The 22,732-nt window shown below is 48.6% G+C and overlaps 1 protein-coding gene across 1 annotated transcript; it reads right to left on the reverse strand.

Moving 5' to 3' along the window:
- Positions 1-473: 473 nt before the first annotated feature.
- LOC124006532 (sialic acid-binding Ig-like lectin 10) lies at positions 474-22,379 on the reverse strand. The gene is made up of 8 exons (XM_046316604.1): positions 22,311-22,379; positions 14,770-15,168; positions 13,693-14,004; positions 13,219-13,482; positions 12,656-12,928; positions 6,658-6,757; positions 1,435-1,600; positions 474-1,300 (listed from the first exon to the last, which is right to left on the reverse strand). Exons 1-8 carry the CDS (start codon positions 22,363-22,365, stop codon positions 1,112-1,114), a joined length of 1,758 nt encoding a protein of 585 aa, XP_046172560.1. The 5' UTR covers positions 22,366-22,379; the 3' UTR covers positions 474-1,111.
- Between the last annotated feature and the right edge of the window lie 353 nt (positions 22,380-22,732).

Raw genomic sequence — 22,732 nt, forward strand, 5'->3', positions numbered from 1 at the left:
GGCTCCCTCAACCTTTGCCCACCATCCGCTACTTTCTTCACTGCCTCAGCATATGACACTTTCTGCACTGTTTGCACCCTGGAAACGTCCACCTGTCTCACCCACACACAACATTTCTGATCCCTTGCAACATGGCCACCCCCACAATTGACACACTCCACTTTTCCCACTGAAACGACACACTCCTTTGTCCCATGCCTTTTTGCACACTTTTCATACCTTGGAATCTCCCTCCTACATACTGTTGCAACATGACCATAAACTTGGCACCTGAAACACCATAGTGGGTTCAGAACAAAAGCTCTCAAGGGATGATGTATGATACTGTATATTGCAACCAGTATGGGGGTATACTCTACCACTTACTGGATTGTATTTCATGTTGGTGGTAGAACAAAATAATAAAATAGAGAGGGTATAATTTCTTATCAACATTAAAAGCACAGAAAAAACCTTTATTTTGTCACATGAATATAGAATCAGAACATACATATGGCAGCATATGAAATAGCTTTTTAGTGTAGTGACAAATTGCTTTTCTGCTTTAGTAACCATCAATCCTCTTGAGTACAGGGTCAGGCTGGGAGGTGAAGAGAGGCACATTTATATAAAACATATACAAAAGTGATTGTTTTATAAGAGAGGTGTGTCCAACACCTTTATCATCATTACATCATACAATCCTGTTCATCCTATCTAGAATATCATTATACAGACATTATATGTGTAATGATGCTAAATGTACTGCATGAAATAGGTGAATAATGTGTGTGGACCACTATCTTCAAGTATATGCACTGATGAAGTAGCTAGGGATATTAAGTCTACAATTATGCACACAAAAGTTATATATATATATATAATTAAAAAGGAGAGAAGGATAATCTAAATGTGCCACATAACTACTTGGTACTGTATGTATAATCATGCAAAATTATATCAAGTGGATACCATATCATTGTGCCATTATCAGTCAAGCAGTATGTTCATGCTTGTCTTGTTATACACTGTAAGAGCTCTCTTCCACTCCATGACATAACGCTGATCCAAGCCATTAGTGCTCATGATCTGGACCAGAGCTATCCATGACGTACCACACTGAGAGATGAACTCAGATGATCTCCAAGTAGATAGCCGTTTCAGTGTTATTGTCATTGTAGGCAGGGCTTTGTCTGTCTCTTGTTCCTCTGTCCACCGTGCCCCCTTGACTCTCTCCTCCTCTTCTTTCCCCTCCTCTTCTCTCTCCCCCTCTCCTCTCTCCACCTCGTCTCTCCCCACCTCGCCTCCCCATAGGATGTGTCTGAAACACAACATAATGTGGTTAATCAACCATTCAATTGGATATTTATGTTTCAATGGATAATAAAGCTATTGTATTGTAATATACCCAATTACAAGCAAAATTCTATTTTTGGTACAGAACAGTAGGTGTACCTGTTTGGTCCGAACAAAAAGAGGGGTGCAGTTCTGGTAAACCAGCTGGTAACTGCCATTGGTGTAGATGTTGTTGACCTCAGTGCAGTTGATGTAGAGGGGCATCTGATCCTGGTAGATACCCATGTCCCCAGGATACACCGGAGGTCTGCAGGTCAGCACACGTCTTTAAGGAATGAAGGCGAAGACAAGAGTTTGGATTAGAGAGGACATCACCATGAAACATCTACTTTTAAGATGTAAGATGTCTCCTCTTGGAACGGTTTTACATGTGAATGAATAGTTCCTCTTTCATTATTCTATTCAATGTTATCTTAAATGAAACTGTCATGTTTTGTCATTTATTATCTTGTCTTGTCCCTGTGCTTCCCATTCTATTCGTTTCCCTCTGCTGGTCTTATTAGGTTCTTTCCCTCTTTCTATCCCTCTCTCTCCCCCTCCCTCTCTCACTCTCTCGCTCTCTCTTCTCTCTATCGTTCCGTTCCTGCTCCCAGCTGTTCCTATTCCCCTAATCAATCATTTAATCTTCCCACACCTGTTCCCGATCCTTTCCCCTGATTAGAGTCCCTATTTCTTCCTTTGTGTTCCGTTCCTGTCCTGTCGGTTCCTTGTTTAGAATTCACCGTGCTGTGATTGTGTATCGCCCTGTCGTGTCGTGTTTTCCTCAGATGCTGCGTGGTGAGCAGGTGTCTGAGTCTGTCTGGTTCGAGTGCCTTCCCGAGGCAACCTGCTGTTCACCTGCTGTTCAAGATCGAGTCTCCAGTTGGTCCTCGTCATTTCGAGTGAAAGTTGTGTTTTTTTGTTTGTATTCACTTTTCTGGATTAAAGACTCTGTTTTCGCCAAGTCGCTTTTGGGTCCTCTTTCACCTGCATGACAGAAGGAACCGACCCCAAGGAATGGACCCTACTGTCATGTTTTGTCATTTATTATCTTGTCTTGTCCCTGTACTTCCCATTCTATTCGTTTCCCTCTGCTGGTCTTATTAGGTTCTTTCCCTCTTTCTATCCCTCTCTCTCCCCCTCCCTCTCTCACTCTCTCGCTCTCTCTTCTCTCTATCGTTCCGTTCCTGCTCCCAGCTGTTCCTATTCCCCTAATCAATCATTTAATCTTCCCACACCTGTTCCCGATCCTTTCCCCTGATTAGAGTCCCTATTTCTTCCTTTGTGTTCCGTTCCTGTCCTGTCGGTTCCTTGTTTAGAATTCACCGTGCTGTGATTGTGTATCGCCCTGTCGTGTCGTGTTTTCCTCAGATGCTGCGTGGTGAGCAGGTGTCTGAGTCTGTCTGGTTCGAGTGCCTTCCCGAGGCAACCTGCTGTTCACCTGCTGTTCAAGATCGAGTCTCCAGTTGGTCCTCGTCATTTCGAGTGAAAGTTGTGTTTTTTTGTTTGTATTCACTTTTCTGGATTAAAGACTCTGTTTTCGCCAAGTCGCTTTTGGGTCCTCTTTCACCTGCATGACAGAAGGAACCGACCAAGGAATGGACCCAGCGACTTCAGACGCTCGTTACACTGCCGTCGAGATCCAAGGAGCCATGCTCGGCAGACACGAGCAGGAATTGTCTGCTGCTCGCCATGCCGTGGAGAACCTGGCCGCTCAGGTTTCCGACCTCTCTGGACAGTTCCAGAGTCAACGTCTCGTGCCACCTGTTACTTCCTGGCCTGCCGAGCCTCCAGAACCTAGGGTTAATAACCCACCTTGCTACTCCGGGCAGCCCACTGAGTGCCGCTCCTTTCTCACGCAGTGTGAGATTGTGTTCTCTCTCCAACCCAACACATACTCTAGAGAGAGAGCTCGGGTTGCTTACGTCATTTCACTCCTTACTGGCCGGGCTCGAGAATGGGGCACAGCTATCTGGGAGGCAAGGGCTGATTGCTCTAACAAGTTCCAGAACTTTAAAGAGGAGATGATTCGGGTTTTTGACCGTTCAGTTTTTGGTAGGGAGGCTTCTAGGGCCCTGGCTTCCTTATGCCAAGGTGAACGGTCCATAACGGATTATTCTATTGAGTTTCGCACTCTTGCTGCCTCTAGTGAGTGGAACGAGCCGGCGCTGCTCGCTCGTTTTCTGGAGGGACTCCACGCAGTGGTTAAGGATGAGATTCTCTCCCGGGAGGTTCCTTCAGATGTGGACTCTTTGATTGCTCTCGCCATCCGCATAGAACGACGGGTAGATCTTCGTCACCGGGCTCGTGGAAGAGAGCTCGCATCAACGGTGTTTCCCTGCTCCGCATCGCAACCATCTCCCTCCTCTGGCTCAGAGACTGAGCCCATGCAGTTGGGAGGGATTCGCATCTCGACTAAGCAGAGGGAACGGAGGATCACCAACCGCCTGTGCCTCTATTGCGGAGTTGCTGGACATTTTGTTAATTCATGTCCAGTAAAAGCCAGAGCTCATCTGTAAGCGGAGGGCTACAGGTGAGCGCAACTACTCAAGTCTCTCCATCTAAATCCTGTACTACTTTGTCGGTCCATCTACGCTGGACCGGTTCGGGTGCTACATGTAGTGCCTTGATAGACTCTGGGGCAGCGCTTTTTAGGTTTCGCTAATTTCTATCGGCGTTTCATTCGTAATTTCGGTCAAGTTGCTGCCCCTCTCACAGCTCTTACTTCTGTCAAGACGTGTTTTAAGTGGTCCGGTTCCGCCCAGGGAGCTTTTGATCTTCTAAAAGAACGTTTTACGTCCGCTCCTATCCTCGTTACTCCTGACGTCACTAGACAATTCATTGTCGAGGTTGACGCTTCAGAGGTAGGCGTGGGAGCCATTCTATCCCAGCGCTTCCAGTCTGACGATAAGGTTCATCCTTGCGCTTATTTTTCTCATCGCCTGTCGCCATCTGAGCGCAACTATGATGTGGGTAACCGTGAACTGCTCGCCATCCGCTTAGCCCTAGGCGAATGGCGACAGTGGTTGGAGGGGGCGACCGTTCCTTTTGTCGTTTGGACAGACCATAAGAACCTTGAGTACATCCGTTCTGCCAAACGACTTAATGCCCGTCAAGCTCGTTGGGCGTTGTTTTTCGCTCGTTTCGAGTTTGTGATTTCTTACCGTCCGGGTAGCAAGAACACCAAGCCTGATGCCTTATCCCGTCTGTTTAGTTCTTCTGTGGCTTCTACTGATCCCGAGGGATTCTTCCTTATGGGCGTGTTGTCGGGTTAACAGTCTGGGGAATTGAAAGACAGGTTAAGCAAGCACTCACGCACACTGCGTCGCCGCGCGCTTGTCCTAGTAACCTCCTTTTCGTTCCTGTTTCCACTCGTCTGGCTGTTCTTCAGTGGGCTCACTCTGCCAAGTTAGCTGGTCATCCCGGTGTTCGAGGCACTCTTGCGTCTATTCGCCAGCGCTTTTGGTGGCCGACTCAGGAGCGTGACACGCGCCGTTTCGTGGCTGCTTGTTCGGACTGCGCGCAGACTAAGTCGGGTAACTCTCCTCCTGCCGGTCGTCTCAGACCGCTCCCCATTCCTTCTCGACCATGGTCTCACATCGCCCTAGACTTCATTACCGGTCTGCCTTTGTCTGCGGGGAAGACTGTGATTCTTACGGTTGTCGATAGGTTCTCTAAGGCGGCACATTTCATTCCCCTCGCTAAACTTCCTTCCGCTAAGGAGACGGCACAAATCATTATCGAGAATGTATTCAGAATTCATGGCCTCCCGTTAGACGCCGTTTCAGACAGAGGCCCGCAATTCACGTCACAGTTTTGGAGGGAGTTCTGTCGTTTGATTGGTGCGTCCGTCAGTCTCTCTTCCGGGTTTCATCCCCAGTCTAACGGTCAAGCAGAGAGGGCCAATCAGACGATTGGTCGCATACTACGCAGCCTTTCTTTCAGAAACCCTGCGTCTTGGGCAGAACAGCTCCCCTGGGCAGAATATTCGCTTCCTTCGTCTGCTACCGGGTTATCTCCGTTTCAGAGTAGTCTGGGTTACCAGCCTCCTCTGTTCTCATCCCAGCTTGCCGAGTCCAGCGTTCCCTCCGCTCAAGCGTTTGTCCAACGTTGTGAGCGCACCTGGAGGAGGGTGAGGTCTGCACTTTGCCGTTACAGGGCACAGACTGTGAGAGCCGCCAATAAACGCAGGATTAAGAGTCCAAGGTATTGTTGCGGCCAGAGAGTGTGGCTTTCCACTCGCAACCTTCCTCTTACGACAGCTTCTCGTAAGTTGACACGGTTCATTGGTCCGTTCCGTGTCTCCCAGGTCGTCAATCCTGTCGCTGTGCGAGCTTCTTCCGCGACATCTTCGTCGCGTCCATCCTGTCTTCCATGTCTCCTGTGTCAAGCCCTTTCTTCGCACCCCGTTCGTCTTCCCTCCCCCTCCCGTCCTTGTCGAGCGCACCTATTTACAAGGTACATAAGATCATGGACATGCGTTCTCGGGGACGGGGTCACCAATACTTAGTGGATTGGGAGGGTTACGGTCCTGAGGAGAGGAGTTGGGTTCCGTCTCGGGACGTGCTGGACCGTTCACTCATCGATGATTTCCTCCGTTGCCGCCAGGATTCCTCCTCGAGTGCGCCAGGAGGCGCTCGGTGAGTGGGGGTACTGTCATGTTTTGTCATTTATTATCTTGTCTTGTCCCTGTGCTTCCCATTCTATTCGTTTCCCTCTGCTGGTCTTATTAGGTTCTTTCCCTCTTTCTATCCCTCTCTCTCCCCCTCCCTCTCTCACTCTCTCGCTCTCTCTTCTCTCTATCGTTCCGTTCCTGCTCCCAGCTGTTCCTATTCCCCTAATCAATCATTTAATCTTCCCACACCTGTCCCGATCCTTTCCCCTGATTAGAGTCCCTATTTCTTCCTTTGTGTTCCGTTCCTGTCCTGTCGGTTCCTTGTTTAGAATTCACCGTGCTGTGATTGTGTATCGCCCTGTCGTGTCGTGTTTTCCTCAGATGCTGCGTGGTGAGCAGGTGTCTGAGTCTGTCTGGTTCGAGTGCCTTCCCGAGGCAACCTGCTGTTCACCTGCTGTTCAAGATCGAGTCTCCAGTTGGTCCTCGTCATTTCGAGTGAAAGTTGTGTTTTTTTGTTTGTATTCACTTTTCTGGATTAAAGACTCTGTTTTCGCCAAGTCGCTTTTGGGTCCTCTTTCACCTGCATGACAGAAACAACATATGTTTGTTGTACTGGTGTGTAATTTGGTTATTCCAAGTTTGTAAGACATCTGAAGTAATTGAGGCACAATGGTGGCAAACGTTAGAGAAGTCAGAGACAAGCAACTCTCAGAAAATATGTTTCTTACTTTCCTGAACTCTTTCGACAGCAGAACAGGAGAAGTAGAGAGAGGAGGAAGGTGGCCAAAGAGATGCATACTGCAGGTATCACTTTCCACAGCAGAGAACCTGTCAATCAACAACAAAAACATTGCTGTTTAAACTAAAGATACCACTTTTTTTATCTTCTTATCTTATATTGCACTGTATTATTATACTATATTATTGGAACAGGTCAACCAACCAGTGACATTACAGGAACCATTCATACATTTGTAAAGATAATCTGAAGGAATAGGCCTTAGTGACCTTGAACGATTCATGCTTAGTATTTCACCCTCATGTTTTACTCACAGTACAGATGCTGCCTAAAGTACACCGTGTATAATGTGTGTGCATCTCAATTGTGTGTTCCCTGTTTCCACATGTCCTCGCCTTCTTCTCAAAATATATTGGAGGAGAAGATCAGAGGTTCCTTTTGTTATGCTGGTGAATGAGGACCCAAAAGCGACTTAACGAAAACAGAGTCTTTATTCCAGTATTTGACAAAAGTGATAATCCTGGATATATCAAGGTGAAAACAAAACAGGAAAACTGAAATCCACTCGTCAGTAGAGAGGACTGACTGGAGACTCGACCATAGACTGCAGGTTGCTTCGGGAAGGCACCGGCCGTAGCAGACCTAGACACCTGCTCACACGCAGCATCTGAAGAAGGTAAAACACGACAGGGCGAGACAAGGACACAGAACAGCGAACATCATACAAGGATCCGACAAGGACAGAAGCGGAAAACAGAGGGAGAAATAGGGGCTCTAATCAGAGGGCAAAATAGGGGACAGGTGTGAAAAGAGTAAATGAGGTAGTTAGGAGAATGAGGAACAGCTGGGAGCAGGAACGGAACGATAGAGAGAGAGAGCGAGAGAGGGAGAGAGGGAGGGAAGAGAGGGATAGAAAGTGGGAAAGAACCTAATAAGACCAGCAGAGGGAAACGAATAGAAGGGAAGCACAGAGACAAGACATGATAACCAATGACAAAACATGACAGTACCCCCCCACTCACCGAGCGCCTCCTGGCGCACTCGAGGAGGAACCCTGGCGGCAACGGAGGAAATCATCAATCAACGAACGGTCCAGCACGTCCCGAGATGGAACCCAACTCCTCTCCTCAGGACCGTAACCCTCCCAATCCACTAAGTACTGGTGACCACGTCCCCGAGAACGCATGTCCATGATCTTCCGTACCTTGTAAATAGGTGCGCCTCGACAAGGACGGGGGGGGGGGAAGACGAACGGGGGCGCGAAGAAAGGGCTTGACACAGGAGACATGGAAGACAGGGTGGACGCGACGAAGATGTCGCGGAAGAAGCAGTCGCAAGCGACAGGATTGACGACCTGGGAGACACGGAACGGACCAATGAACCGCGGAGTCAACTTGCGAGAAGCTGTCGTAAGGGGAAGGTTACGAGTGGAAAGCCACACTCTCTGGCCGCGACAATACCTAGGACTCTTAATCCTACGTTTATTGGCGGCTCTCACAGTCTGCGCCCTGTAACGGCAAAGTGCAGACCTGACCCTCCTCCAGGTGCGCTCACAACGTTGGACAAACGCCTGAGCGGAGGGAACGCTGGACTCGGCGAGCTGGGACGAGAACAGAGGAGGCTGGTACCCCAGACTACTCTGAAACGGAGATAGCCCGGTAGCAGACGAAGGAAGCCAGTTGTGAGCGTATTCTGCCCAGGGGAGCTGTTCTGCCCAAGACGCAGGGTTTCTAAAAGAAAGGCTGCGTAATATGCGACCAATCGTCTGATTGGCCCTTTCTGCTTGACCGTTAGACTGGGGATGAAAACCGGAAGAGAGACTGACGGAAGCACCAATCAAACGACAGAACTCCCTCCAAAACTGTGACGTGAATTGCGGACCTCTGTCTGAAACGGCGTCTAACGGGAGGCCATGAATTCTGAACACATTCTCAATGATGATTTGTGCCATCTCCTTAGCGGAAGGAAGCTTAGCGAGGGGAATGAAATGTGCCGCCTTAGAGAACCTATCGACAACCGTAAGAATCACAGTCTTCCCCGCAGACGAAGGCAGACCGGTAATGAAGTCTAAGGCGATGTGAGACCATGGTCGAGAAGGAATGGGAAGCGGTCTGAGACGACCGGCAGGAGGAGAGTTACCTGACTTAGTCTGCGCGCAGTCCGAACAAGCAGCCACGAAACGGCGCGTGTCACGCTCCTGAGTAGGCCACCAAAACCGCTGGCGAATAGAAGCAAGCGTACCCCGAACGCCGGGGTGGCCAGCTAACTTGGCAGAGTGAGCCCACTGAAGAACAGCCAGACGAGTAGAAACAGGAACGAAAAGAAGGTTACTAGGACAAGCTCGCGGCGACGCAGTGTGAGTGAGTGCTTGCTTAACCTGTCTCTCAATTCCCCAGACAGTCAACCCGACAACACGCCCATCAGGAAGAATCCCCTCGGGGTCGGTAGAAACCACAGAAGAACTAAAGAGACGGGATAAGGCATCAGGCTTGGTGTTCTTATTACCCGGGCGATAAGAAATCACGAACTCGAAATGAGCGAAAAACAACGCCCAACGAGCTTGACGTGCATTAAGTCGTTTGGCAGAACGGATGTACTCAAGGTTCTTATGGTCAGTCCAAACGACAAAAGGAACGGTCGCCCCCTCCAACCACTGTCGCCATTCGCCTAGGGCTAAGCGGATGGCGAGCAGTTCGCGGTTACCCACATCATAGTTGCGTTCCGATGGCGACAGGCGATGAGAAAAATAAGCGCAAGGATGGACCTTATCGTCAGACTGGAAGCGCTGGGATAGAATGGCTCCCACGCCCACCTCTGAAGCGTCAACCTCGACAATGAATTGTTTAGTGACGTCAGGAGTAACAAGGATAGGAGCGGATGTAAAACGCTTCTTGAGGAGATCAAAAGCTCCCTGGGCGGAACCGGACCACTTAAAGCACGTCTTGACAGAAGTAAGAGCTGTGAGAGGGGCAGCAACTTGACCGAAATTACGAATGAAACGCCGATAGAAATGAGCGAAACCTAGAAAGCGCTGCAACTCGACACGTGACCTTGGAACGGGCCAATCACTGACAGCCTGGACCTTAGCGGGATCCATCTGAATGCCTTCAGCGGAAATAACAGAACCGAGAAATGTGACAGAGGAGACATGAAAGGCGCACTTCTCAGCCTTCACGTAGAGACAATTCTCTAAAAGGCGCTGGAGTACACGTCGAACGTGCTGAACATGAATCTCGAGTGACGGTGAAAAAAATCAGGATATCGTCAAGGTAGACAAAAACAAAGATGTTCAGCATGTCTCTCAGTACATCATTAACTAATGCCTGAAAAACAGCTGGAGCATTAGCGAGACCGAACGGCAGAACCCGGTACTCAAAATGCCCTAACGGAGTGTTAAACGCCGTTTTCCACTCGTCCCCCTCTCTGATGCGCACGAGATGGTAAGCGTTACGAAGGTCCAACTTAGTAAAGAACCTGGCTCCCTGCAGAATTTCGAAGGCTGACGACATAAGGGGAAGCGGATAACGATTCTTAATCGTTATGTCATTCAGCCCTCGATAATCCACACAGGGGCGCAGAGTACCGTCCTTCTTCTTAACAAAAAAACCCCCCGCTCCGGCGGGAGAGGAAGAAGGCACCACGGTACCGGCATCGAGAGAAACAGACAAATAATCCTCGAGAGCCTTACGTTCGGGAGCCGACAGAGAGTATAGTCTACCCCGAGGGGGAGTGGTCCCCGGAAGGAGATCAATACAACAATCATACGACCGGTGAGGAGGAAGGGAGTTGGCTCTGGACAGACTGAAGACCGTGCGCAGATCATGATATTCCTCCGGCACTCCTGTCAAATCACCAGGTTCCTCCTGAGAAGAGGGGACAGAAGAAACAGGAGGGATAGCAGACATTAAACACTTACATTTACATTACACTTCACATGACAAGAAACGTTCCAGGATAGGATAGAATTACTAGACCAATTAATAGAAGGATTATGACAAACTAGCCAGGGATGACCCAAAACAACAGGTGTAAAAGGTGAACGAAAAATCAAAAAGGAAATGGTCTCATTGTGGTTACCAGATACTGTGAGGGTTAAAGGTAGTGTCTCACATCTGATACTGGGGAGAAGACTACCATCTAAGGCGAACATGGGCGTGGGCTTCCCTAACTGTCTGAGAGGAATGTCATGTTTCCGAGCCCATGCTTCGTCCATAAAACAACCCTCAGCCCCAGAGTCTATCAAGGCACTGCATGAAGCAGCCGAACCGGTCCAGCGTAGATGGACCGACAAGGTAGTACAGGATCTAGATGGAGAGACCTGAGTAGTAGCGCTCACCAGTAGCCCTCCGCTTACTGATTAGCTCTGGCTTTTACTGGACATGAAATGACAAAATGTCCAGCAGAACCGCAATAGAGGCAAAGGCGGTTGGTGATCCTCCGTTCCCTCTCCTTAGTCGAGATGCGAATACCTCCCAGCTGCATGGGCTCAGTCTCTGAGCCGGAGGGAGGAGATGGTTGCGATGCGGAGAGGGGGAACACCGTTAACGCGAGCTCTCTTCCACGAGCTCGGTGACGAAGATCTACCCGTCGTTCTATGCGGATGGCGAGTGCAATCAAAGAGTCCACGCTGGAAGGAACCTCCCGGGAGAGAATCTCATCCTTAACCTCAGCGTGGAGTCCCTCCAGAAAACGAGCGAGCAACGCCGGCTCGTTCCAGTCACTAGAGGCAGCAAGAGTGCGAAACTCTATAGAGTAATCCGTTATGGATCGATCACCTTGACATAGGGAAGCCAGGGCCCTAGAAGCCTCCCTACCAAAAACTGAACGATCAAAAACCCGTATCATCTCCTCTTTAAAGTTCAGATAATTGTTAGAACACTCAGCCCTTGCCTCCCAGATAGCTGTGCCCCACTCTCGAGCCCGACCAGTAAGGAGTGAAATGACGTAAGCAATCCGAGCTCTCTCTCTTGAGTATGTGTTGGGTTGGAGAGAGAACACAATATCACACTGGGTGAGAAAGGAGCGGCACTCAGTGGGCTGCCCAGAGTAACATGGTGGGTTATTAACCCTAGGTTCCGGAGACTCGGAAGACCAGGAAGTAGCTGGTGGCACGAGATGAAGACTCTGAAACTGTCCTGAGAGGTCGGAAACCTGAGCGGCCAGGGTCTCAATGGCATGACGAGCAGCAGACAATTCCTGCTCGTGTCTGCCGAGCATTGCTCCCTGGATCTCGACGGCAGTGTTGCGAGAATCCGTAGTCGCTGGGTCCATTCTTGGTCGGATCCTTCTGTTATGCTGGTGAATGAGGACCCAAAAGCGACTTAACGAAAACAGAGTCTTTATTCCAGTATTTGACAAAAGTGATAATCCTGGATATATCAAGGTGAAAACAAAACAGGAAAACTGAAATCCACTCGTCAGTAGAGAGGACTGACTGGAGACTCGACCATAGACTGCAGGTTGCTTCGGGAAGGCACCGGCCGTAGCAGACCTAGACACCTGCTCACACGCAGCATCTGAAGAAGGTAAAACACGACAGGGCGAGACAAGGACACAGAACAGCGAACATCATACAAGGATCCGACAAGGACAGAAGCGGAAAACAGAGGGAGAAATAGGGGCTCTAATCAGAGGGCAAAATAGGGGACAGGTGTGAAAAGAGTAAATGAGGTAGTTAGGAGAATGAGGAACAGCTGGGAGCAGGAACGGAACGATAGAGAGAGAGAGCGAGAGAGGGAGAGAGGGAGGGGAAGAGAGGGATAGAAAGAGGGAAAGAACCTAATAAGACCAGCAGAGGGAAACGAATAGAAGGGAAGCACAGAGACAAGACATGATAACCAATGACAAAACATGACACCTTTCCTCTGACCTTCTCCTCCAATGAGTTTTGAGAAGGAAGCGAGGAGAGAGGACCTGAGGAGTCAAGGAAATACAATTCAGATGCACCCATGTATTTGTCTTGTGTGGCGTGGTGTCCTGATGCTTACCGTCCTCTGCCTGAAGCAGTGTGTGGGAGTCGTTGCCCAGTGCATTGATGGCGAAGCAGACTACCCTCAGTGGAGTGTCCATGTGGCCCCTCAGCATGGCTGTTAGTGTACCGTTCTCTGAGCCTACTGATGTGTTGTAACTGTATGGTGGAACACTACCGTTGACACTCCAGGTTACGCCTGGCCGGGGGTTGGAGTCCACAGAACAGCGACACAGAACCTCCAACCCCTTCACAACACAGTAGGAGGAGAGTTGGAGGATGACAGGCTTGTCTGGGGGATATAAGAAGGGAGGGTGTGAGAGAGAGGGAGAGAGAGAGAGAGCGAGAGAGAGCATCATGGAAGGATCAGGGACATTAGAGTACGTGGGATCTACTGGAAAGGGGTCCGCCCTTAGAAGTTGTGACACCGTATTTCAAGAACAATGTAACTTCTCAATTCAAAATATTGTTCTTGTATCACAATGTAAAGTGTACAACTGCACAAATAGCAGCCGTTTAAATCCATACACAGAAATTGGAAGCAAAATAATCTATCAAACATTGACTGTACAGAATGCTTACATTGAATGTTTAAGGAAGTCGATTTGGACTCTGCCCGTCCAATTAGGTTCTGGGCTGTGCAGCGGACCCTCATGTCTCGGGTCACATTGTACACCCGGACCGTAAATGTGCGCTGGTGAAGGTCTACAGTTAGCCCATGTTTGGTGTATGACCACCTGTACTCTGTCACAGGTGGGTCAGCTTTACAGGAGCAGGCCAGTAACACGTTCAACCCCTCCTGGACAGTCAAGGTATGGGCCTGGACTGTGATATCTTTTGGAGGAACTAGAGGAGAGATATAATAGCAGTCAAGGCCAGTATACATAAAACATCTCTGAGTTGGAGTGCTGATCTAGGATCAGCCCCCCCCCCCCACCTATATAAATACAATATATAAGTAGAATCTGATCCTAGATCAGCACTCTGAAACACTATGAATATGGGCCCTGGCTTAGCATTACACACAATCATAACTTTATATAGAAAAGTACTTACATGTCACATGGAGCTCCTTTACGGTGTATACTCTTCTTCCTCCTGGATATACTGCCTCACACCTCATTCTGGGTTTGATGCGATACGATGCGATAAAGGTGAGAGAGGTCCGTAGTGTAGGCCCCTGGCCCTGGGGCTGGAGTACCTGCAGCTCCCCGTACTCGCTGCTTTTCTCCTGAGCTCCTCTCTCCCACCGCCACTGGAGGGTGGGGGCCTGGGAGGGACAGGAGTAACTGATGCTGCAGTTTAGTGACACCATCTGTCCTTCTGTAGCTGCCCCCACACCGCTGATCACTGGGAGCTCTGGGGACTCTGTCAGTGATGGGGACAAAGAGAGATACATAGTCTAAATGGGGATAAAGTAAATGTTTAGTCCATTAGCATTAGGGATAATTCAACTCAGGTTGAGTAAACATTGGTAGATTGGTGTATTAACATGAGCCATATAAAATAACTATCTTATCACTTATATAACATGTAAACGACAAAAAGGATAGCAGTTACTTTATCTCTATATAATAAGAGATGAGACACAGATATTCTGTTAAATAACAAGAGAAATACTAAAGTGTATAAAATATTAAGAACAACTACTCTTTCCATGGACTGACCAGGTGAATCCAGAATTTCACCTGTTAAATCCACTTCAATCAGTGTGGCTGAAGGGGAGGAAGGGGATTTTTATGCCTTGAGACATAGATTGTGTATGTGTGCCATTCAGAGGGTGAATGGGCAAGACAAAAGTCGTATGTGCCTTTGAACGGGGTATGTTAGTAGGTGCCAGGCGATTTGTGTGAAGAACTGCAACGCTGCTGGGTTTTTCACGCTCAACAGTTTCCTGTGTGTATCAAGAATGGTCCACCACCCAAACGACATCCAGCCAACTTGACACAACTGTGGGAAGCATTGAAGTCAACACGGGCCAGCATCCCTATGGAACGCTTTTGACACCTTGTAGAGTCCATGCCCAGACAAATTCAGACTGTTCAGAGGACAAAAGGGGGAATGCCACTCAATATTAGGATGGTGTTTGGTATACTCAGTGTATGTAATTATGTGCGATGAAATCCCTCTCACCTGACACAACGATGTTGACCCTCCTCGCATTACCCCAGTTATTCTGTCCCTGGCCCTTCAACGACAGCTCATAAACATTGGAGTCAGCCAGGTGGACCCTGTCAATCATTACAGAGCAGTCTCCATCGTCCGTGTTTCCCAGTAGGGATGTCCGGCCCAGGAAATCCCTGTTGACTGTGGATTTGTCCTCCGTACTGAAAGCTGTACGCTGCAGGATGGAGATGTGACTAGTCTTGTAGCGCAACCTCACGCCCACCACTCTCCCCTGCCTGCCCAGGGCGGAATGAGAGGCTGAAGGAGGGAAGTAGCAGGGGATGACCACGCAAGAGCCTACCAAGGCAGGGACACGGTTTGGAATGGAGGGCACGGGGGGGACAGCATGGGTATCCCTCCAGAAGCCTGTTGAGATGAAGTAGTAGAGAAACAATAGCTATATCAAAAGTTAAAGCCCTGTAGTGCAACAATGTGACTGTGCAACTGTGTCACTGTCTGGTAGATGTGAAGAAGATACTGTACAAGTCAAAATAGTAGCACCACACTAAAACAGAACAGAAGTAACATGTAAAATCAAACAGATAACCACACCTGGCTAAAACTACATCCTAAAGTAATACTATGAATGAAGATGTTATGCAGGTGAATGAGGACCCAAAAGCGACTTGGCGAAAACAGAGTTTTTAATCCAGTAAGAAACTTTACAAAACAAAAAGCATAATACTACTCGTAAAGACGAGAACAGACTGGAGACTTGATCGAGAACTGCAGGTTGCCTCGGGAAGGCACTTGAACCTAGCAGACTCAGACACCTGCTCACCACGCAGCATCTGAGGGAAACACGACACGACAGGGCAAAACATAGACACAGCACGGTGAATTATAGATGAGGATCCGACAGGGCAGGTACGGAAAACAAGGAGAGAAATAGGGACTCTAATCAGGGAAAAGGATCGGGAACAGGTGTGGGAAGACTAAATGATGATTAGGGGAATAGGAACAGAACGATAGAGAGAAGAGAGAGCGAGAGAGTGAGAGAGGGAGGGGGAGAGAGAGGGATAAAAAGAGGGAAAGAACCTAATAAGACCAGCAGAGGGAAACGAATAGAAGGGGAAGCACAGGGACAAGACATGATAATTAATGACAAAACATGACAGTACCCCCCCACTCACCGAGCGCCTCCTGGCGCACTCGAGGAATCCTGGCGGCAACGGAGGAAATCATCAATGAGTGAACGGTCCAGCACGTCCCGAGACGGAACCCAACTCCTCTCCTCAGGACCGTAACCCTCCCAATCCACTAAGTATTGGTGACCCCGTCCCCGAGAACGCATGTCCATGATCTTATGTACCTTGTAAATAGGTGCGCTCTCGACAAGGACGGGAGGGGGAGGGAAGACGAACGGGGGTGCGAAGAAAGGGCTTGACACAGGAGACCGCACGAAGATGTCATTGGAAGCAGTCGCACAGCGACAGGATTGACGACCTGGGAGACACGGAACGGACCAATGAACCATGGAGTCAACTTACGAGAAGCTGTCGTAAGAGGAAGGTTGCGAGTGGAAAGCCACACTCTCTGGCCGCAACAATACCTTGGACTCTTAATCCTGCGTTTATTGGCGGCTCTCACAGTCTGTGCCCTGTAACGGCAAAGTGCAGACCTCACCCTCCTCCAGGTGCGCTCACAACGTTGGACAAACGCTTGAGCGGAGGGAACGCTGGACTCGGCAAGCTGGGATGAGAACAGAGGAGGCTGGTAACCCAGACTACTCTGAAACGGAGATAACCCGGTAGCAGACGAAGGAAGCGAGTTGTGAGCGTATTCTGCCCAGGGGAGCTGTTCTGCCCAAGACGCAGGGTTTCTGAAAGAAAGGCTGCGTAGTATGCGACCAATCGTCTGATTGGCCCTCTCTGCTTGACCGTTAGACTGGGGATGAAACCCGGAAGAGAGACTGACGGACGCACCAATCAAACGACAGAACTCCCTCCAAAACTGTGACGTGAATTGCGGGCCTCTGTCTGAAACGGCGTCTAACGGGAGGCCATGAATTCTGAACACATTCTCGATGATGATTTGTGCCGTCTCCTTAGCGGAAGGAAGTTTAGCGAGGGGAATGAAATGTGCCGCCTTAGAGAACCTATCGACAACCGTAAGAATCACAGTCTTCCCCGCAGACAAAGGCAGACCGGTAATGAAGTCTAGGCGATGTGAGACCATGGTCGAGAAGGAATGGGGAGCGGTCTGAGACGACCGGCAGGAGGAGAGTTACCCGACTTAGTCTGCGCGCAGTCCGAACAAGCAGCCACGAAACGGCGCGTGTCACGCTCCTGAGTCGGCCACCAAAAGCGCTGGCGAATAGACGCAAGAGTGCCTCGAACACCGGGATGACCAGCTAACTTGGCAGAGTGAGCCCACTGAAGAACAGCCAGACGAGTGGAAACAGGAACGAAAAGGAGGTTACTAGGACAAGCGCGCGGCGACGCAGTGTGCGTGAGTGCTTGCTTAACCTGTCTTTCATTCCCAGACTGTTAACCCGACAACACGCCCATAAGGAAGAATCCCTCGGGATCAGTAGAAGCCACAGAAGAACTAAACAGACGGGATAAGGCATCAGGCTTGGTGTTTTTACCCGGACGGTAAGAAATCACAAACTAGCTTGACGGGCATTAAGTCGTTTGGCAGAACGGATGTACTCAAGGTTCTTATGGTCTGTCCAAACGACAAAAGGAACGGTCGCCCCCTCCAACCACTGTCGCCATTCGCCTAGGGCTAAGCGGATGGCGAGCAGTTCACGGTTACCCACATCATAGTTGCGCTCAGATGGACAGGCGATGAGAAAAATAAGCGCAAGGATGAACCATCTCAGACTGGAAGCGCTGGGATAGAATGGCTCCCACGCCTACTCTGAAGGCCAACCTCGACAATGAATTGTCTAGTGACGTCAGGAGTAACGAGGATAGGAGCGGACGTAAAACGTTCTTTAGAAGATCAAAAGCTCCCTGGGCGGAACCGGACCACTTAAAACACGTCTTGACAGAAGTAAGAGCTGTGAGAGGGGCAGCAACTTGACCGAAATTACGAATGATAGAAATTAGCGAAACCTAAAAAGCGCTGCAACTCGACACGTGACCTTGGAACGGGCCAATCACTGACAGCTTGGACCTTAGCAGAATCCATCTGAATGCCTTCAGCGGAAATAACGGAACCGAGAAAAGTAACGGAGGAGACATGAAAAGAGCACTTCTCAGCCTTTACGTAGAGACAATTCTCTAAAAGGCGCTGTAGAACACGGGCCGAACGTGCTGAACATGAATCTCGAGTGACGGTGAAAAAATCAGGATATCGTCAAGATAGACAAAAACAAAGATGTTCAGCATGTCTCTCAGAACATCATTAACTAATGCCTGAAAAACAGCTGGCGCATTGGCGAGACCAAACGGCAGAACCCGTACTCAAACTGCCCTAACGGAGTGTTAAACGCCGTTTTCCACTCGTCCCCCTCTCTGATGCGCACGAGATGGTAAGCGTTACGAAGGTCCAACTTAGTAAAGCACCTGGCTCCCTGCAGAATCTCGAAGGCTGATGACATAAGGGGAAGCGGATAACGATTCTTAACCGTTATGTCATTCAGCCCTCGATAATCCACGCAGGGCGCAGAGTACCGTCCTTCTTCTTAACAAAAAGAACCCCGCCCCGGCCGGAGAGGAAGAAGGCACTATGGTACCGGCGTCAAGAGACACAGATAAATAATCCTCGAGAGCCTTACGTTCGGGAGCCGACAGAGAGTATAGTCTACCCCGAGGAGGAGTGGTCCCCGGAAGGAGATCAATACTACAATCATACGACCGGTGAGGAGGGAGTTGGCTCGGGACCGACTGAAGACCGTGCGCAGATCATGATATTCCTCCGGCACTCCTGTCAAATCGCCAGGTTCCTCCTGAGAAGTGGGGACAGAAGAAATGGGAGGGATGGCAGACATTAAGCACTTCACATGACAAGATACGTTCCAGGATAGGATAGAATTACAAGACCAATTAATAGAAGGATTATGACATACTAGCCAGGGATGACCCAAAACAACAGGTGTGAAAGGTGAACGAAAAATCAAAAAAGAAATAGTCTCACTGTGGTTACCAGATACTGTGAGAGTTAAAGGTAGTGTCTCAAATCTGATACTGGGAAGATGACTACCATCTAAGGCAAACATGGGCGTAGGCTTGTCTAACTGTCTGAAAGGAATGTTATGTTTCCGAACCCATGCTTCGTCCATGAAACAACCCTCAGCCCCAGAGTCAATCAAGGCACTGCATGTAGCACCCGAACCGGTCCAGCGTAGATGGACCGACATAGTAGTACAGGATCTAGATGAAGAGACCTGAGTAGTAGCGCTCACCAGTAGCCCTCCGCTTACTGATGGGCTCTGGCCTCTTACTGGACATGAATTAACAAAATGTCCATCAAATCCGCAATAGAGGCACAGGCGGTTGGTGATCCTCCGTTCCCTCTCCTTAGTCGAGATGCGAATCCCTCCCAGCTGCATGGGCTCAGTCTCAGAGCCAGAGGAGGGAGATGGTTGCGATGCGGAGCAGGGAAACACCGTTGATGCGAGCTCTCTTCCACGAGCCTGGTGACGAAGATCTACCCGTCGTTCTATGCGGATGGCGAGAGCAATCAAAGAGTCCACACTGGAAGGAACCTCCCGAGAGAGAATCTCATCTTTGACCACTGTGTGGAGTCCCTCCAGAAAACGAGCGAGCAGCGCCGGCTCGTTCCAGTCACTAGAGGCAGCAAGAGTACGAAACTCTATAGAGTAATCCGTTATGGATCGATCACCTTGGCATAGGGAAGCCAGGGCCCTAGAAGCCTCCCCACCAAAAAAACTGAACGGTCAAAAACCAGAATCATCTCCTCTTTAAAGTTCTGGTAATTGTTAGAACAATCAGCCCTTGCCTCCCAGATAGCTGTGCCCCACTCTCGGGCCCGGCCAGTAAGGAGTGAAATGACGTAAGCAACCCGAGCTCTCTCTCTAGAGTATGTGTTGGGTTGGAGAGAGAACACAATCTCACACTGGGTGAGAAAGGAGCGGCACTCAGTGGGCTGCCCGGAGTAGCAAGGTGGGTTATTAACCCTAGGTTCTGGAGGCTCGGCAGGCCAGGAAGTAACAGGTGGCACGAGACGAAGACTCTGGAACTGTCCAGAGAGGTCGGAAACCTGAGCGGCCAGGTTCTCCACGGCATGGCGAGCAGCAGACAATTCCTGCTCGTGTCTGCCGAGCATTGGATCTCGACGGCAGTGTTATTTAGCGTCTGTAGTCGCTGGGTCCATTCCTTGGTCGGATCCTTCTGTTATGCAGGTGAATGAGGACCCAAAAGCGACTTGGCGAAAACAGAGTTTTTAATCCAGTAAGAAACTTTACAAAACAAAAAGCATAATACTACTCGTAAAGACGAGAACAGACTGGAGACTTGATCGAGAACTGCAGGTTGCCTCGGGAAGGCACTTGAACCTAGCAGACTCAGACACCTGCTCACCACGCAGCATCTGAGGGAAACACGACACGACAGGGCAAAACATAGACACAGCACGGTGAATTATAGATGAGGATCCGACAGGGCAGGTACGGAAAACAAGGAGAGAAATAGGGACTCTAATCAGGGAAAAGGATCGGGAACAGGTGTGGGAAGACTAAATGATGATTAGGGGAATAGGAACAGCTGGGAGCAGGAACGGAACGATAGAGAGAAGAGAGAGCGAGAGAGTGAGAGAGGGAGGGGGAGAGAGAGGGATAAAAAGAGGGAAAGAACCTAATAAGACCAGCAGAGGGAAACGAATAGAAGGGGAAGCACAGGGACAAGACATGATAATTAATGACAAAACATGACAGAAGAACTTCAATCATCAATTGAATCAATCGTAAAAAAAAAAAAGATATATATTTAAAAATACAAATAAAAAAGAATGACTCTCTGTCCAGCTGTTTGTTGGCGGGCAGCCTGACACAACGTGATATGGTGGGACATTTCACAATAGAGTTTAATTAAGAAAAGGGGAAGGGACATGCTTTGCTTGCATCATCATCCTACTATACTAACATGGTCTCTGTGCTTTAATGACTTATTTTCTCACCTGTTATATTGTTGAACACACAATTCCTTCCATGAATGGATAGAATTGTGCAGCAGTCATTTTCCCTCTTTTTATAGTAGTCCTGTGCCTCAATTCATGGGGGAAACTGCTCTGCAGCTCATTTTCGTCATATCTAAAAACATACACTACCGTTTTTATTTTATTTTATTTAATTTATCCGTTATTTTACCAGGTAAGTTGACTGAGAACACGTTCTCATTTACAGCAACGACCTGGGGAATAGTTACAGGGGAGAAGAGGGGGATGAATGAGCCAGTTGTTAACTGGGGATTATTAGGAGACCGTGATGGTTTGAGGGCCAGATTGAGAATTTAGCCAGGACACCAGGGTTAACACCCCTACTCTTACGATAAGTGCCATGGGATCTTTAATGACCTCAGAGAGTCAGGACACCCGTTTAACGTCCCATCCGAAAGACGGCACCCTACACAGGGCAGTGTCCCAAATCACTACCCTGGGGAATTGGGATATTCTTATTAGACCAGAGAAAAGAGTGCCTCTTACTGGCCTTCCAACACCACTTCCAGCAGCATCTGGTCTCCCATCCAGGAACTGACCAGGACCAACCCTACTTAGCTTCAGAAGCAAGCAAGCAGTGATTGGGGACACTGCCCTGTGTAGTGTGCCGTCTTTCGGATGGGACGTTAAACGGGTGTCCTGCAGGGTGGTATACTTTTGAAGTTTGGGGTCACTTAGAATGTTTTTGTCCATTAAAATAATATAAAATTGATCAGAAATGCAGAGTAAATTTCTATTGTAGCTGGAAGCGGAAGATTTTTAATGGAATATCTACATAGGTGTACAGAGGCCCATTATCAGCAACCATCACTCCTGTGTTCCAATGGCACGTTGTGATAGCTAATCCAAGTTTACTGTTTTAAAAGGCTAATTGATCATTAGAAAACCCTTTTGCAATTATGTTAGCACAACTAAAAACTGTTGTTCTGTTTAAAGAAGCAACAAAACAATAAATATCTGGAGCATCAGCATTTGTGGGTTCGATTACAGGCTTAAAATGGCCACAAACAAAGAACTTTCTTCTGAAACTTGTCAGTCTATTCTTGTTCTGCGAAATGAAAGCTATTCCACTCGAGAAATTGCCAAGAAACTTAAGATCTCGTACAACGCTGTGTACTACTCCCTTCACAGAACAGTGCAAACGGTCTCTAACCAGAATAGAAAGAGGATTGGGAGGCCCTGGTGCACAACTGAGCAAGAGGACAGTACATTAGAGTGTCTAGTTTGAGAAACAGATGCCTCACAAGTCCTCAACTGGCAGCTTCATTAAGTAGTACCCGCAAAACACCAGTCTCGACGTCAACAGTGAAGAGGCGACTCCGGGATGCTGGCCTTCTAGGCACATTTGAAAACATTTAAATATAACATCATAAGCAACTCACCAAAGATCACAGTACACAGCAGGAGCATTCTGTCCAGACCAATGACTAGAAGCATGCTCAACAGACACAACCGAGGGAAGGAAGGTGTGATGGAAGAAGAGGCGAGGAGGAAGTTGTTTTGCTTTCATAATGTCACGGTGTCATGAACTTATTTTAAGACCACTAAGAATTTCCCCAGTAGTTTGCAGTACTATACAGTTAATCTAACACATTTCAAATACAGTACATCTCATATTATATCATAGTTTGTAATGGCATTATTGTAATACATAGGCCTATAATACACCCATTGGTTTACGATACATTGTGTGTCTGCGCAGTGCACTGGCCAAGGTGAAAAGGCAGTAAGTGTTGATCCTACACTTGTCTGAGAAGAATAACTGTTAATTAAAATCAGCTTTTTTAAAACAGGCCCATCACCG

This window comes from Oncorhynchus gorbuscha, linkage group LG19, assembly GCF_021184085.1.
Source record: "Oncorhynchus gorbuscha isolate QuinsamMale2020 ecotype Even-year linkage group LG19, OgorEven_v1.0, whole genome shotgun sequence".
Taxonomy (NCBI): domain Eukaryota; kingdom Metazoa; phylum Chordata; class Actinopteri; order Salmoniformes; family Salmonidae; genus Oncorhynchus; species Oncorhynchus gorbuscha.